Source organism: Carica papaya, chromosome 9, assembly GCF_054855325.1.
Source record: "Carica papaya isolate Zhongbai chromosome 9, ASM5485532v1, whole genome shotgun sequence".
Classification (NCBI taxonomy): Eukaryota; Viridiplantae; Streptophyta; class Magnoliopsida; order Brassicales; family Caricaceae; genus Carica; species Carica papaya.
The window spans coordinates 4,893,005-4,908,980 of record NC_142317.1 but is presented as its reverse complement, the minus strand read 5'-3'; the positions used below and the strand labels follow the sequence as shown (position 1 = coordinate 4,908,980).

The window sequence follows — 15,976 nt, the reverse complement described above, 5'->3', positions numbered from 1 at the left end:
AAAAAAGATGCGCAGAATTTCCACAAAACTAACAGTCAATAAAACTACCAAAAAAAGAAACCCTCAAATTTTAAATCGTAATAGAATCAAAACAGTGACCCTGTTCTTTTTCTTCCCTAAAATAGATATATAATTCAACTACAAAAATACGAACTCAAATCACTATATATCTCTTTATATATTAGCCCAAGCTGTGGCCTCTAAATTCTGTAAACCAATGCTGTAAACCAAGAACAAGAGGAGAAAAATTTGTGCCATCAATGCTGTAAACCAGAAACAAGAGGATATTAGCATTTCATTTTCAAGCCTCCTCAAGTCAAAATATGCAAAAGCCTATTCTACCACCCAGGAGTCAGGTGAGGAGAAACTACACAGCCTAGATCCATGTCTGTTGCACCATTATACACGATGCCATTTAAACATCAGACCGTGGTGGGAAAATGCAGTCATCGCAGTGACCAGAATATAAGGGTGAGGGTGAGCAAAATTGAAGATCGGATAAGATCAAAAGAAAATACAGTTCCTCAGATATTCAAAACTGCCTTTTCACACTAAGACGGCCACAAAGAAACTGATACAAAAATCTTTTCCTTCCCCATTTCCACCATATTGGTGCCCATATGGGAGCCTCAAGTCGCAGCCTCTTTTTGATTTGTTTCTCTGCCAAAAAAAAGAGGGGCCAAAACAAATATTATAAGAAAGCATCCAGAGAAAGAGCCTTCGAGGAGAAAAAATAGAAGAGGGTAAAGCAGAAGGGAAAAATATTATCAGATTTTCTTATTGCAAATTTACCCATCCCACCCTCTAACAAAATTCTCTTCCCCAGAATTTGATAAAGAAAACAAGAGGATGAATCAAATTTGAACCATCAACATTTCAAGGAGAGAAGTTGGCAAACAAGTTCCTCACTTTTGTATTCAGTAGAATATGCTCCCCATTCTGATTGCAACCTCGTTAAGCTTGATTCCAGAGTAGGCCAGAAGCTAATCTGAATTTTGAGGACATCCATAACAGCTTGGAAGCCAGCTTTGGATGGCGGATTATTCTGAACTTCATATCCAGGACTTTCACCAAGCAGTACCTTTTTTGCCAAATAGATATCAGAAAGTGAATTTACAAACCAGATGCAAGACAACACAGAATGGAATCTTAGGAGCTAAATGCCCAACAACATTATTTTTAATGGAAAAAAAAGAAACAGAAAAGAAAATGATAGAAAAAATACAATGCGGACTAGGCACCCACCAACTAAAATCTAACAAATGATATTAGAATTCAATAGAAGAATTTAACTTGTGTATATAAATAAGGCAGCTAAATCATAAATTTGACAAGTGGAAACCCCTAGTAACAAGCATAGCCAATATGAAGTCAAAACAACACTAACCTTAATCACCGCTGCAGCAGAAGATGATATTGAACGGAGGTTGTAGCTGCAAAAGAATAAGTTATTAATGTGATAATTGAATTTCAAGATAAGGTCAATGGTAAAGTCCAAACACCAAAACAGCAAATCACAGACCCGCCCTCAAGAATAACAAGTAATTTTCCACCAGATAGAGCCGTTAACATTTGTGTCATCTGTGCATAACCAGCAGGAGTTACCTACATGAGCACCAGGAAAGGAAATGGAGATGAAATCAAGAATCAAAATTCTAATATCTATCTCGAACAAGAAAGTGCCACTAAACCATCACAAAACACAAGTTACCAGACATAATAAGCGAAAAAACTATACAAGTTCTTTATGTAGTCAGAAAATGTTGCACATTTTGATAGTCAAAAGTAATGCCACTGGAGGGACTAGCTCCAGCAATAATGTTTATGTCCCTTGATCAACAAAGAAATGTTAACAAAGTTTTCTAGATTACTGAAAACATACTTACATCACAGCATCCCAAAGGGTCACCCCTTGCAGCATCAAACCCTGCTGATATGATGGTAAAGTCAGGAGCAAACTCTGAAGCTGCATTCAGATGTAGAGAAATGATCACCAACTAGATGTAAACATATAATCAGATAAAGAATATTGCACTAACAATGTGACAATGCATTTGTGCTATATAATTTAATTAAGATATTAGAAAGCTACTACCAACAAGAAACCAAAAAATATGGTTTACAGCTAGAATTACCGGACTCCGGTCAGTAACTATGCTATCATAGTTCTGAATACTGCCAAGTATTCCTTCCTACCATCACTGGAAGTATCAGAAAAGGTGTGTGATAAAATAATTATAGCATTCTTAAATACCCATCATTCAACAACAAAACTACAAAACACTATCTAAGTTAACAAAAAAGTACATGCATAATGGCAGATATAATAAAATATGGCACAAATGATATTTGAAATCAGTTTATGTGTTTGCTTAACCATTTAAGTTGATAACAACTTGAAAATTGTGCAACTAATTAACCTTAAAATTGCTTAAAGGTTTCTTGTAAATGCCAACAAATAAATTTAGGGGGTTGGCATATAAGAGAACACATCACCGGTTCAGAAAGAAGGGATTGGTTGTCCCAGCAGGTGATGTTGATGGCATAAGGGAGAGGAAAATGGAGGAGATTGGCGGTGAGGATAGAGAAATGGTAAGTTATTACAGTGTGGAGGGGGAGGAATGTGAGGAAAATAAAATAAATGAATCCTTAACCATTCATAGAAGATTAGTTAGATTCTGGGAATGAGTTTTGACAGTGAGATAAACTCCTGGAATTATTCAATACCATAGTGAGGAGGGAAAAAGAAAATTCAGTGAATAATACAGAAAATCAACTTTGAAAAGAAGAGTAGGGTAGGGATGGACAGAGAATTAAAGAGACTCCAATCCTCTGTCAACTACAATAGGGGAGAAAAGGGGGAGAAGGGCAGGAAAAGGGAAGTCAAATTTGATGCCATGTTTAATAAAATCATTTTTTGGAATGTGAAGGGACAGAACGGGGAAACAAGAAAGAATAAGTATTAAGGGATGCATGGGCAGACAAAAGTCAGATGTTATTCGTCTCCAAAAAACTAAAATGGAGAGTCTTTCAGTTTTAGCGGTCCGCTGATATTTTTTTCGAAATTATGAGTAGATTGAACTTGATGGATCTACCTCTTTGTGGAGGAAGATGGACCCGGTCTAATTCTAGGGGGATTCCCCTTCTTTTTCTAGAATTGACAGGTTCATTGTTTCCACGTGTTTTCAAGCTCAAGCATTTGGCTTATCTCAAAAGCTCCTTCAACGTAAAGTTTTAGACCATTTCCCAATAAGTCTGGAGATCAATTGTATCCAATGAGGCCCCCACCCGTTCTGATTTGACAATAGGCAGTTGAAAGTCCTGGGTTTCAACGATAAAATTAGAAGCTGGTAGGAGGGGTTTGAGGTTCAAGGCAATGCAAGCTACAGGATGCTAAGAAATTAGCTGTGATTGAGGATAGATTAAAGGAGTGGGGTAAGGAGATAAGGGAAACAAAGAGGAAATGTAGCAAGCAATTCTCTGAGTTGAAGAGACTAGATAGTTCGGAGCGTGAGTGGGGCCTGTGGAGGGAGGAGTTAAAGAGAAGGGAGAGTATCTGGCTGGAACTGACCAATGTATTGATCATGGAGGAAGTGGAATGGAAACAGAATGCCAGAGCAAAATGGACCAAGGAATGGGACAAAAACACAAAATTCTTCCATGGTATGACTAGTTATTACAGAAGAGTAAATTACTTGGAGGAGCTGGAGGTGATGAATAGGGTGGTTAAAGGGAATAAGGAGTTGAGGGGGGGGGGGAGATTATGTCGCATTTTAAGGCTTTGTACACTGAGAATTCCTCGTAGAGGCCCTCAAGAATCTCCTCCTATGTAAAGCTCCTCGTTAATAATATTCTATTTTGATCATCCAAGCTATTAAAGGTAATAAAGCCTGGGGTCCAGATGGATTCAATATGAGTTTTCTCAAAACAATTGGAAGACCATAAAAGGAGAGTTGATTGAATTATTCAATGAATTCCATAATACAGGTTCCTTTGTTAAGAGTCTAAAATCCACTTTCTTGGTACGTACTCCAAATATTGAAGGCGCAACAAATATCAAAGATTTCAGGCCGATAAGTTTGGTTAGTGGGTGTATAAGATCATTGCAAAAGTCTTGGCTAAGAGAATATCTCAAGTAATAGGATGAGGAGTTGGCACTTAGCATGCTTTTTAGGTGGAAGATAGATTCTGGATGCAGTCCTCATTTGCTAACAAGGTCGTTGATGGACTTTTGAAGAATGGGATGAGCAGCGTCCTAGACATGGAGAAGGCTTATGATCATGTAACCTGGAATTTCCTCTTCTATATGTTGGACAGCTTGGGTTTCAGTGAAAAGTAGTGTAGGATCGTTGGCTTTTTTTTAAAGCTTCTAGAGGACTCAGACAAGGTGATATTCATAGTGGTTATGGAGGCCATAAACAAACTCCTTTCCAAAGCTAGGGAGGTAGACTTATTCAAGGGTTGGTGTGTCAAGAGGGGAGAGGAGAGGTAGAAGTGATTTATCTTCTCTTTGCTGATGATATTGTTATTCTGTAAATCGAAAGAGAACCCTGCGCAATGTCACATGTGTACTGATATGCTTTGCAGTTGTGTTGGGTCTCAAAATCAACATGACGAGATCTGAATTGGTGATGATTGGGGGATGATAATGAGGTAGAGAACAAAACTAGAATCCTAGGATGCAAGAGGATCTTCCTAATAAGTAATTGTAACTGCCTTTAGGTGCAAAGTTTAAGGAGATATCAACTTAGGATCCAATGGGGAACAAGTTCGAATCTAGATTGGCTGGTTGGAGAGGGCTTACTTTTTAAAGGTGGGAGGTTGATGCTAATAAAAAGCACACTTGCAAATATTCCTATTCATATGGTGTCCCTATCAACAATGCTTCCTAGTGTGGCTAAAAGATTGGAAAGAATCTAATGTAATTTCCTTTGGGGTGACACAGTTGACAAGAGAAGATATCACTTGGTGGCATGGAACAGGGTGAAACAAGCATTAAGGAAGGGTGGTTTGGGTTTGCGATCTTTGACAGTATTAAATAACCTGCAAGGAAATGACTTTGGAGGTTCATGATGGAACAGTGAATCCTTTGGAGGAGAATTATTGAGATAAGGCATACGATGAATGGCCATGGCTGGTTTTCCAACACTCTTAAGGGGTTCGCATGGGATTGGCCTGTTGATGAGTATTAGCCTGAAGAAGGGAGAGTTCCACGAATGCATTAGCTGGAGAGTGGGGTTTGGAGATAGAGTGAGTTTTTAGAGAGACGATTGGATGGAGAGGGGTGTTTTATGCATCCATTCCCAAATATTTATGTTGCTGCCCTAGACAGGGATGCCAACAGTAAAGGATTATATGGTAGGCAAGGAGATAACGGGGATTGGTGGATAGGCTTGAAGAGAAATTCAAATGATTGAGAGGTTTTGGAGGTATATGAATTTATTAGAGATAGGTCGTGTTAGAAATTAAATCCCTCTTGTGTTTTCTTGATGAAATGTTATTATGATTATATTGATAGGGATGAGCCTAAGGATGGAAATTTTCCTACTAGGCTGATTTGGAAAGAAAGCACCTCCAAGAATTGTTTTCTTTGCGTGAGAGGTGATTCTGGAGTGCATTCTGACATTAGACGATCTTATTAAAAGGGGGAAGATTCTTGCGAATGCATTACCTATGGAAGAGAGAAGCAGAATTCAGTAATCATATTCTCTTATGGTGCCCATTTGCTCAGAGATTGTGGAGATTCGCTTATGGTCCTCTGGGATTGGATTGGGTCATAACAGGATTTGTAAAAGAGGAGTTATGTGCTTGGAGTGCTATTCACAGGGATGAGAGAGTGAGACTCATTCTGCTGGCTACTTTCTAGGTGATGTGGAAAGAGAGGAATCGAAGGGCGTTCGATGGCGTTGAATCTAACTTTGACAACTGAGTTTTTTGTTAAGGGGTCATCCCTTGTATTCTAGCGAGGATTTTGGGGACCTTATAAATGTTTTGATTGATTTGTAAAATATTGTATATGGGTTGCACGCTGTTGCTGCCAGTGAATATATACACTTTTTATTTAAAAAATGATAAACGATGTAAGAATAACTTTTTTGAAATAAATAAAAGATGTAAGGATGACACAGTGGGAAAGATATTAACCTATAGGAAGCACAACATGCTGAAAAGCAAAAATATAATCGTTATCCCCAATTCCTCCCCGACTCCACGGAACATTCACACAGTACCCTTCGGCACCTTTTGTACCAACCTACATAAATGAAGACACATTAATGAGGAATACCAGAAAACCATAGACACTGCTTGTCCACATATAAACCAATCTGAAAAGATCTAGCAAAATCACCAATGACAGAGGGCATATATGGAATGCAGTTGCATATCGCATACCAGTACCAACTAAAATTAGTTAATAAGAAATAAATCACAACTAAATAACATGTGGAGTAAAGGTAGGTATACTTCTGATACTGATAGTGTGACATGCTTGCATACTGACCAATAATACAGATCCATATATCCCAAGTATCAATTTCGGTCTAATAGAGGGTTGAACAAACATCAGTTGACAAAACCATGTTAATATTTTTCATCTTAAAGCTTCCCACATATATATTTACAGATGAAATTAAATCTGCTCTTGGCCACATAGAGAAGGCTGTACTTACAGACAGTATACAACCCTGACAGTCATTCATTGGAAACACATGATCTTTCAGGAGCGCAGCCACAACCATCAGTGCCTTTTATAATTATACTTCCAGGATAATTAACTTAGATGCCCCTGACCATGCAACTAACTTTGCATTACCAATAATATGGTAAAAAGACCTTGTAGCAGCTGCAAGAGCATTTCTACTGGCATCTAGAAATGTTTATGTGCTTAACTAAATTATAGTTTTTATTTGTCTACATTTACTGTCCATCGCATTGCTAGTAACAAGCTCTCCCTTATTAACACCAAAAAGAAACTTGTGTGAAACATCAATTTTGGTCCAGTCTATTTTAACTTTTTCAATAATTGCATTAAATATGTAGAGGTACCAAAACGGGGGCTCATCCATATCTTAGTTTTCCATTTTTTAATTTGCTGTTATGTTGCAATATTCAGTTAATTAACGAAAAAACTTGAAGAATAAATTTGTGTCATGTATCCTGATGAAAGAAGACCATACAAAGAGACAAATACACATCTTTGAAGCCAATCATCTACAGCTCTAAGGCAGAGAAACAAGAACTGGCACATTGACCAAGTTAAGTTGGCTAAAAGCATCAGCTCATTCAATTACTAAAAAAAGGACAGAATTAATCAACTACCTCATCAACAGCTCCAGTACCAGGATAGAACCTTCCATGCTCATGTCTATGCAAGGATATATACAACACCTACGTATGTATATCCATATCAGTGCTAAAGATTTGGAACTGGTCCATAAACAACATATTCTCTGACCATAATGCAACAAAGCAAACCAACAAATAACATATTTTCTGATAAAAATGCAAGAAAGAGGGAAGGATATACTTAATGCATAATTAAAATGCTAATATTTCTTCTTTATCCAATTCATGACTTGATTTAAGACACCCAAAAATATTTTGCCAAGCAGTTATCACATCAAATGCTTAGCATTTCTAGTTGTCACAGTGCATAGCAACGGGTCTCAGTTTCTCTTTCAAATGCCAATTATAGTAAAAACACATCCATAGCCATTCCATCATCTCCTATGAAACATCTCGCAGAAATGGGTAATCATCAGTGGCCACTTTGTTCATTTCCCATTCATTTTTTAATCAATCGCTCATTTTTATTTCCATATTAGTCTTGATATACATAAATGCAACATAATTTCTCGTGTTTAAGTTATCCCACCCCACCTTTAATTCCTTGATGTTGGAACTTCAGCTCCTACTTCTCAGATTGGAATTTGAATTCCCACCTCAAGGATCTCAATGGGAAGTGAGGTAACAAACACAAAATATTGTAATTACACATATAAAGACTAATATGAAAACCAAAGCTATAAATTAATGACAAGTGAACCAGTGAGTCCTAGAAATTCATGCACATAAGAAATCAATAATGCATTCGCTCACCGATTTGTTCTGCTCAAAAATTTCTTGAGTGCCATTTCCATGATGAACATCCTGCAATAACAAAAGAAGAAGAGATATATGATCTTAAAGCACTGCAAAGATATGTGCATCACTATGGCACAGATACCAATCATCCTCTGTACAGTTGCGCAGACAAGTGTAAGCACCAAGAGATGTGAATGAAAACATACCCAGTCAACAATGAGCACCTTCTTTGCCCCAGCAATCTGAGCTGCTAATGCCGCAATTGCTGCATTATTGTGGAGGCAAAAACCCATAGCTTGTCTGACACCAGCATGATGACCAGGCGGCCGTACCTGATTATTCCAATTGTAAACACCAACATCAAAGGAGAAAAGAAGAAAATGAAAATCATATCCATAAAGAATACCCTGTTACTCTGAAAAATTGTAAGCATGCTAATTTCCCTTTTTTTTATTAAAAAAAAGTCATTACCAAAGCAAAACCATTTTTGGCACGTCCTGAGAAAATTTCTGAAGCAAGCTCAGCACACAAGCCCGCTGCAAGTCTAGCAGCACGTGCTGAATGCTCATTAGCATATGTGTCAGGAGTGAAATAGCTGCCAATTGAAAGTAACCAATCAAACATAATCTACAATCGCAAATTAAGATCCAGCAACTTAGACTAATAAGTTCTTCAGAGTTGTTGTGCCTAGTTGGTAAGTTGAGATTTGACCCTGCCTCCAAATTGAATTAAAACAAACAGGAACAAAACTTCTATTTTAACATACATATGAAAGCAGTTGGTATCATACAGAAGCATCAAAATTACGTTTGGTTCATTCGCACCTTGCAAGTAAATGCAACAACATATGACCACTTCCAGTAGAGAACTAAACCCCTCTAGCCACAAAGGAACTAGTGAAATTAGTAAGATACTTCATACATAAAGATCTAGTTCTGTCTTCAGATTCTCGTTTCTTCTCATGATGAGATATAGAATGTGTAATTTTCATCTTCATTAATTCTTTTACCTTTCCTCTTTCTCTTTCTGTTCATGTCTCCTACTATTTGACTGGAAAGAAGCAATCTCGACAACAAGAGACTAGAATCCATTACTGTGACAACGAATCTCTTAAGATGGTTGTATGCACTAGTGACAAGATCCTCAGGACCCTCCTCACTATTAACCATCCAGGCTCCCCCTTCCCCATTCCCTGCTCGGTGGCTTTGCCTTCTAAAATTCCTAGCCCTTCAAATCTACCAAAATGTCTGAAAAAGAAACACCATATAAGGGCCTCTGCAAAAGTTCTGCTACTTTAGGTCCATAGGTGATGGGTGATGGCATGGGTGAATAAAACTTCCAGCTCCCCCACCCCACAAAAAAGCATAATGCTCTGGAAGAAATTTCCTTAATAATACTGCTTCACCGAGAGGATTCCAGCTGTAAATGCCTGATTTAGGCAACAACAGCGGGTGACAAAGAGAGGGGTAGATTTTTTTTATAAATAAAAAGTATAATATATTGATATGCACCAAGGGGGTGCCAACCTGTATACAAAATATTTAAACTTCTAACAAAATGTCAACAAGATTCACAAAATCCTCCATAGAATAGAGAGGATGACCCATAATCAGAAGACCAAAAGTCAGAAACCATCTATCTCTAAGTCTGTCAAAATCCTCATAGTATAGAGAAGGGTAGATTTATACCTAGAATGAAGTTGACCTGTGATTTCTACAGCTTCAACATGCTCTACAGAATGAACCTGAAAATTTTGGAAAAATGACTTTTTGAATGAACCTGAAAATGACTATTTAAATTTTCTTATTAACTACAAAATAACTTTTTGATCAAAATATTTTGAAGCATAAAAAGGCTCGGGGAGACACAAGTCAATAATTAATCTCTTAAAAAGTGCGAGAGATAACATTGCTACAGCATAATAGCAGTCTTAAATATTAAAGAGTAGTCATGCACCATCCTAAGCTCTTCTTGTGTGATTTCCCTAGCAGAAACAGGATAGCATCTTCCTGGAAATATACCTGCCAAGATTCCATAATGCCAAATGCATAAGTAGTCTATCAAAAAATAAAGTGCATTATTCAATGGGCAAAGGATAAATACCAGCAGTAGCAAGGCTAGCAGCAATAACTCGAAGGCGATCAGGTCTTTCTGGATGTGGTCGTGACTTCATTTCAACCTGCTCCAGCATGCAAACATCAGTATTATTTGAGTCCTAGACAGCAATTCCTACAAGCCCTCTCCAAAATAACATTACAAAACAAGACAGATAGAAACAATACAAGCTGAAATTTGAAAAACATTTACAGCAAATCAAAAATCAAATTGTGAATGTGCTGCATATTAAAGAAGCTACAGAGGTTTATAACAGAACTATTGCTTTGGCTGTTACAATCAATAAATTTTAGAATCTGATTGAAAAAGAATTGAGAGCATGCCAACATCCACGCTATATCATGAGCATACCTACAGAATTAGTATGGAATTACTAAAATTATATGCAAAATGGTGACGTGGCATATGCTTTTAGAATTACAAAAAGAGTAAAGTTCAGTTATTTCTTATAAGCTTAAGCTTTCAGGAAAGTTTGGTGGTGGGCAGATAGATTTTTGAGGACTCACTTCAGCTTGTGGTTTTTTGAGAAACAAGTGAAAGTTTATGACTGAGTGGAATTTGACTCTGCAAACCCCGTTGCTTGGAATATTCAGCTCTCTAGAACCTCAATTGATTGAGAGGTTGTTGAGTTTGTGGATTTGATGGCTTTTCTTATCCAAATGTGGGTTGGCCCTTTTAGAATAATCAGTTAATTATTTCAAATTGTACGGTGATCAATGTCTTGGTCCTTGAGAGCCTCACCCTCTATTATTCAACCATTAATTTGTGTCCATAATTACAATGGACCTTCTTCACGGGATTGTGTTTACATGCTCAGGACATATCCAGCTTATTGATCGGCACCTCAAAAATATATAATATAGAGCCCTAACCATGCCCTATAAAGTAAAGCTTTTACCACAGTCACTCAATTAAACTATTTCTCAGATGTTAATGATAACCAAAAATGTAAGTCAGATAATCAGAATAATCCTGTATGCCTTTTTCTATGGCTATTTCATCAATTCTACATCATGGATAACCCATGAATCATGAAGCCTGATGCATCTAATTTGCATTGACAAAAGTGGTAATATTTACTGTCTACCAGTAATCAACTAATGGATAACAAATTGGCTGACCAAAAAAGTAAAGGATTCAAATGTAAATTTCCATAGCATGTTGACAAGCCTTTGGTCACAATAACTTACTATTACTTAGAAACACTTAGTGTCCACAGAAAACCATTCCATGTGCAACAGTAGAACTACAAATAAATAAATTTCCGAAAACATGGGTAGAAAAACCCCAACTCAGAAGCAAAAATTCTAAGAAACTATGAAGAAAAGACATACTTCTGAGTGTAGTAACATTCTCTCATCAAAACCTATTGCAGTGGAACAGCCTGAAGCTGAATTTCTTGAGTGAAATTCTACATAGCGAAAAAGAAAATTGTAAGGAACATAATACAAATGAAGATAAGAGGCAAACTGCTTCTGCAGGTACCATGGAGAATGCGCTTTACCATCACCACACAACACATGACAAAGCAAAAAATGTTACCACCACCAACACTTCATTCAAAATGTTGGAACTGCATTGTCAATGTATGGTCTAGGGGTACAACGGACCATACAAACCAAAGCTGGAGACCAAAATTCCAGTGGTCAGAGGAGCCTCTAAAACATATTGCAAATTTTAGGTATTAAAATTAAATTACTAAGTAATTAGAGTAAAATACTGTTTCTTTTCAACGATTGAAAAGAATTTGGGACCTCAGCAATTTAATTGAAAATGTTACCCAAATCATTTCATATTCTTTTTCTTAAAGAAGAAAAAAGTTTATTAATATAGGACCAATGTGGTGCAACCCATATACAAAAATGTTTACATTTTTAGTAAATTATCTATAAGCTCCCTAGGATCCTCACTAGAATACACTGGTTGACTCTTTAACAAAAGATTTAGAGCCTGGAACCAATAAATCTATTAAAAGAAAATTCAATCCCTTCAAAAGCCCTCCCATTTCTCTCCTTCCAATTTGCCCAAAAGGTAGGCAAAGGGATAAGACTTAAGGATTGGTTATCCCCTTGAATGCTTCCATGCTCACATCTCATCCTTCAGAGTGCTAACAATAACCCAACCCAAATCATTTCATAGTCTAGAATTCTTTGATATCCTTCAAGGATTGTAGTTTACTGGTGGAAGCCTAGACGCCATGAGTTTCAAGAAAGCACTCCAAATATCATGCTAAATTTCATTTAAACTTAACACACAATGGAAAGAGTAATAGTTTGAGTACTAGCAAGGATGCAGTTGATGGTAAGAGTGATCTTTCAGGAAAAGGAGAAAAATAACAAAGAGAGAATTCCTAAGTATGACTGTGATCATTGTCCAAGGATAATTGATTTGCTAAAGTTACGTAAAGGTTGCTTGACAGTGATACTACAGCAACTATTTTACAATTTTGTAATCTCTCCATTACAGCATTATTTTATTGGAAAAAATACATAATGGTAAATCCTAATAGGTTTCAACTTTGATTCTACATCCATTTTTAACCTAACAGTAATAAACTTGATGAAATTTTGGTTTCATCAGTTATTATCACCCTGCGAAAAGAAAAGTGAAATTAGAAGAGAGAGAGAGAGAGAGAACCAACACAAGGTATTCAGGTTTGGCAATGAAACGAAGAACCTTACACAAAATATATTCTAACAGAAGGTTTTGTAAGCCAAGGGCAATCATGCCCAACAAAAACACCCGCTAATCAGATTTAATCACCTTTGTATTTCCCGTCAAGTTCCAATTCAACCTGACTAAGTTGTGCATCTTGTAAAAATGGTGATGCAAAATATCCATGCCTCAGGATACCAGATTCTTTATGTTCCCCACAAATCTGCATGAATACAAATCCAGAAAATCGTCGAGAGTGTAAAGAAATTGTTTTAAATAGACATGACTGCAAGCCCAGAATTATGCTAGAAAGCATACAATAGGAAAAAACCAAAGGAAAAAGTAACGGGTTAGTTACTTGAAGTCAGACAGCATCACAAAATTATATAAACATACATCACAATGTACAACATCATCAAGGTTGAGCATTGTACAATTGGTGCAAAACCACTTTGCAATTTCCACATGCTTCTGAACAGGCTCCCAGTCACTGTCATTGTCATCGTCATCATCATCATCGTAAAAGGGGTCTTCATCATGGTTGGAATCTTGAAAAATAATTTCTCTTGAAATCCTTGCCTTTTTCTGCAAAGAGGAAACAGAATAAATGCAATTTCAGATTTCATAAATTGCAATCTTGAGTTTGGTAACTCATCAAAGTGTTAAGCTTACAGGAAAAAAATCATGCTGCTCGTTAGGTTCCTCATGATCACTCATATCCCTGCTAGATATTCCTGGTCTACATTCTTCACTAGAATTTCCATTACACGAATGAGTGGCCCTGGTTTCATTGGACATCAACTTTCCCCGTCTTCTTTTAAATCCTTGGCATGAGATTTCATGACTCTGTTTCTGAAGATTGTTTTCAGCCTCTCCATTTGTCACACCACTCACTTCAAGGGTTTCAGAAACCATATTTTGTTCAAAATTCACATATACTCTGCCAAAACAATTCCTTGTTCAGCATTCAAATGATCAGTAAATGATGTCTAAGTAAAGGCGAAAACAACCAAAAAAAAAAAAAAAACAAACGAACGAACAAAATTGTTAGTGTCACTATAACACTTCATTCACTTTTCGGATGTAATCTCTCTAGCAGTATCCTTAGTCAACAAATTTTAAGAACCAATATATCCTTTTTTGCCTTTTAAACCTGATCATTTTCAACATTACAAAAAGGTTTCTTTCTTTCTTTCTTTCTTTTCCACGCTATTCTGTTTTGAACAAATTATAATAGAAGTTCTGTGCAAATAAACTCCTGTTCATTTTCAAGGTTCCTTCAGAGCACGTGCCTACCACGTCAACAAAATTAACATGAATATTAACGTACAAAATTAATTTGATGGCAATGTTCAAACCTAATGTCCAAGAATCAAAAGGTTGTTGCTAACCATAAACCCACAAACTTCATGATGTCTGAGGAAACTAAGAATCTCACCCATGGGTAAATAAGATTTTAGACTTCATCATTTTCAACAACACTGGAAGTTTTTTTTTTTTTCTTTCTTTCCCATGCTGTTCTGTTTTGAGCAAATTATAATGTAAGTTCTCTTCAAATAAAACTCCTGTTCACTTTCAAGGTTTCTTTAGAACACATGCCTACCACATAAATAAGGTTTCATAAAGCTAACATAACTCGGAATAGCCACCTATAAAATTTACAGTTCAACGATACTCTTCAAACCAAATGTCCAAGAACCGAACGCTTGTTACCAACCATAACCGACAAACTTTTGTGACGTCTGAAAACTTGGAATCACTTAAAGGGGGAAGTAAAACTTTAAAGTTCCACTACAGTCTATAGCTCTCGCTAGGTCATTAGCTCACTCCCGTAATTCGATTTGATCGACAAAACCCTAGCATGCATAGAAATTCATGTTTCTACTTGTATACACGCATGAACATTGTTTCCGTGAGAACAAAATGAAGAAATTTCGGAGATGAATCGGGAGAAAATGGAGATGTATAAGGTCGAAAATGAAAATAAGTAAAAATTTTAGATTGTGATTATCTTACCTGGATAGGGAAAATCGGAGGGTCAGGCGAAGAAAACTTGGTAAAATTGAGGGAGAACCAAAATCTGTAAATTGTTATTATAGTAATGGAGTTGCGAAAGTCTGGTTTCTTTTTTGCATTTACATCCTTTTACTTTTACGTATGTTTTATTGTTACCCTTAAATTTCTCGGAAACTGCAAATACATCCTACATTGACGCATTGAAATTATGTTTAGAATATCTATATATATATATATATATTCATCCAATGTAATTTACATTTATTTATAAATTAACGAATTGTATTTATAAAATGGTAAACATTAATATTATATAGAATTTGATATAAATGTAGTTTTTAATATAATATAACATTGACATTATATAATTTTTAAAATAATATTGTAATCTTTTATTCGAATATAAAATACATTATTTTAATGCTACATGATATTATGTATGAGATTAATATTTTATTTTCTTCTAACATAATTTGTAGAATATTTTAGTTTAACTAATACCGAATTTGATAATAAATTTTACATTTTTTGGTATTTATTCTAAACATGTGAAATGAAATTCACATATTATAGTTACTCTATTGTTATTTAAAAAATTCATTAATTCTTATACTTTCATTGTGATGAACCACTTTTTTGTCATACGAAACGAGAATAATATATTCTACTATCCTACATCAATGCATTGTATCGAAAAAAATTCAATCAATGCTGTTAAAATTCTTGCTATAAGGCAGATACAATTCTTTATAAGATATACAACATTTAGTCAAAATCAATCTAACGAATACAAGAAAACACATGAGAGTCAACTATCATTTTAGCGCAGTTAATTGTAACACTTCATATCAATTTTAATACTACTATTCTATCTCCCTTAAGTATGAAGTTCTGTGGCTAAGTATTCTGGTTTTGATTCTTGTTGTACTGCATCTGAAAATGAAGGTAATGAGTATACATAACTCAATAAGAATAATTTAGAATTTAAAACTAAAGTATGACAATTAGTTAGACTCATTTCCTAACATTTTATTCTACGATCCCTTTTTCTTCCTTCTTACTCACTACACGTCCTCTCCACCCATGCTTCTCTCACATTCACACT

At 35.9% G+C, this 15,976-nt stretch overlaps 1 protein-coding gene across 4 annotated transcripts; it reads right to left on the bottom strand.

Moving 5' to 3' along the window:
- Positions 1-266: 266 nt before the first annotated feature.
- HDA15 (histone deacetylase 15) lies at positions 267-14,987 on the bottom strand. Of its 4 annotated transcripts, XM_088210646.1 has the most exons (18): positions 14,872-14,987; positions 13,528-13,795; positions 13,252-13,440; positions 12,964-13,078; positions 11,535-11,611; positions 10,189-10,264; positions 10,042-10,106; positions 9,774-9,829; positions 8,557-8,680; positions 8,292-8,417; positions 8,101-8,151; positions 7,321-7,389; positions 6,145-6,253; positions 1,887-1,966; positions 1,523-1,605; positions 1,388-1,433; positions 910-1,081; positions 267-660 (listed from the first exon to the last, which is right to left on the bottom strand). In XM_088210646.1, exons 2-18 carry the CDS (start codon positions 13,768-13,770, stop codon positions 533-535), a joined length of 1,809 nt encoding a protein of 602 aa, XP_088066772.1. In that variant the 5' UTR covers positions 13,771-13,795; positions 14,872-14,987; the 3' UTR covers positions 267-532. The 4 variants fall into 4 exon arrangements, 3 of the variants coding, with proteins under 3 accessions (XP_088066772.1, XP_088066773.1, XP_021905585.2); XM_088210647.1 differs by lacking the exon at positions 7,321-7,389; XM_022049893.2 differs by lacking the exon at positions 14,872-14,987 and having other exon boundaries at positions 13,290-13,440; positions 13,528-13,706.
- Positions 14,988-15,976: the final 989 nt, after the last annotated feature.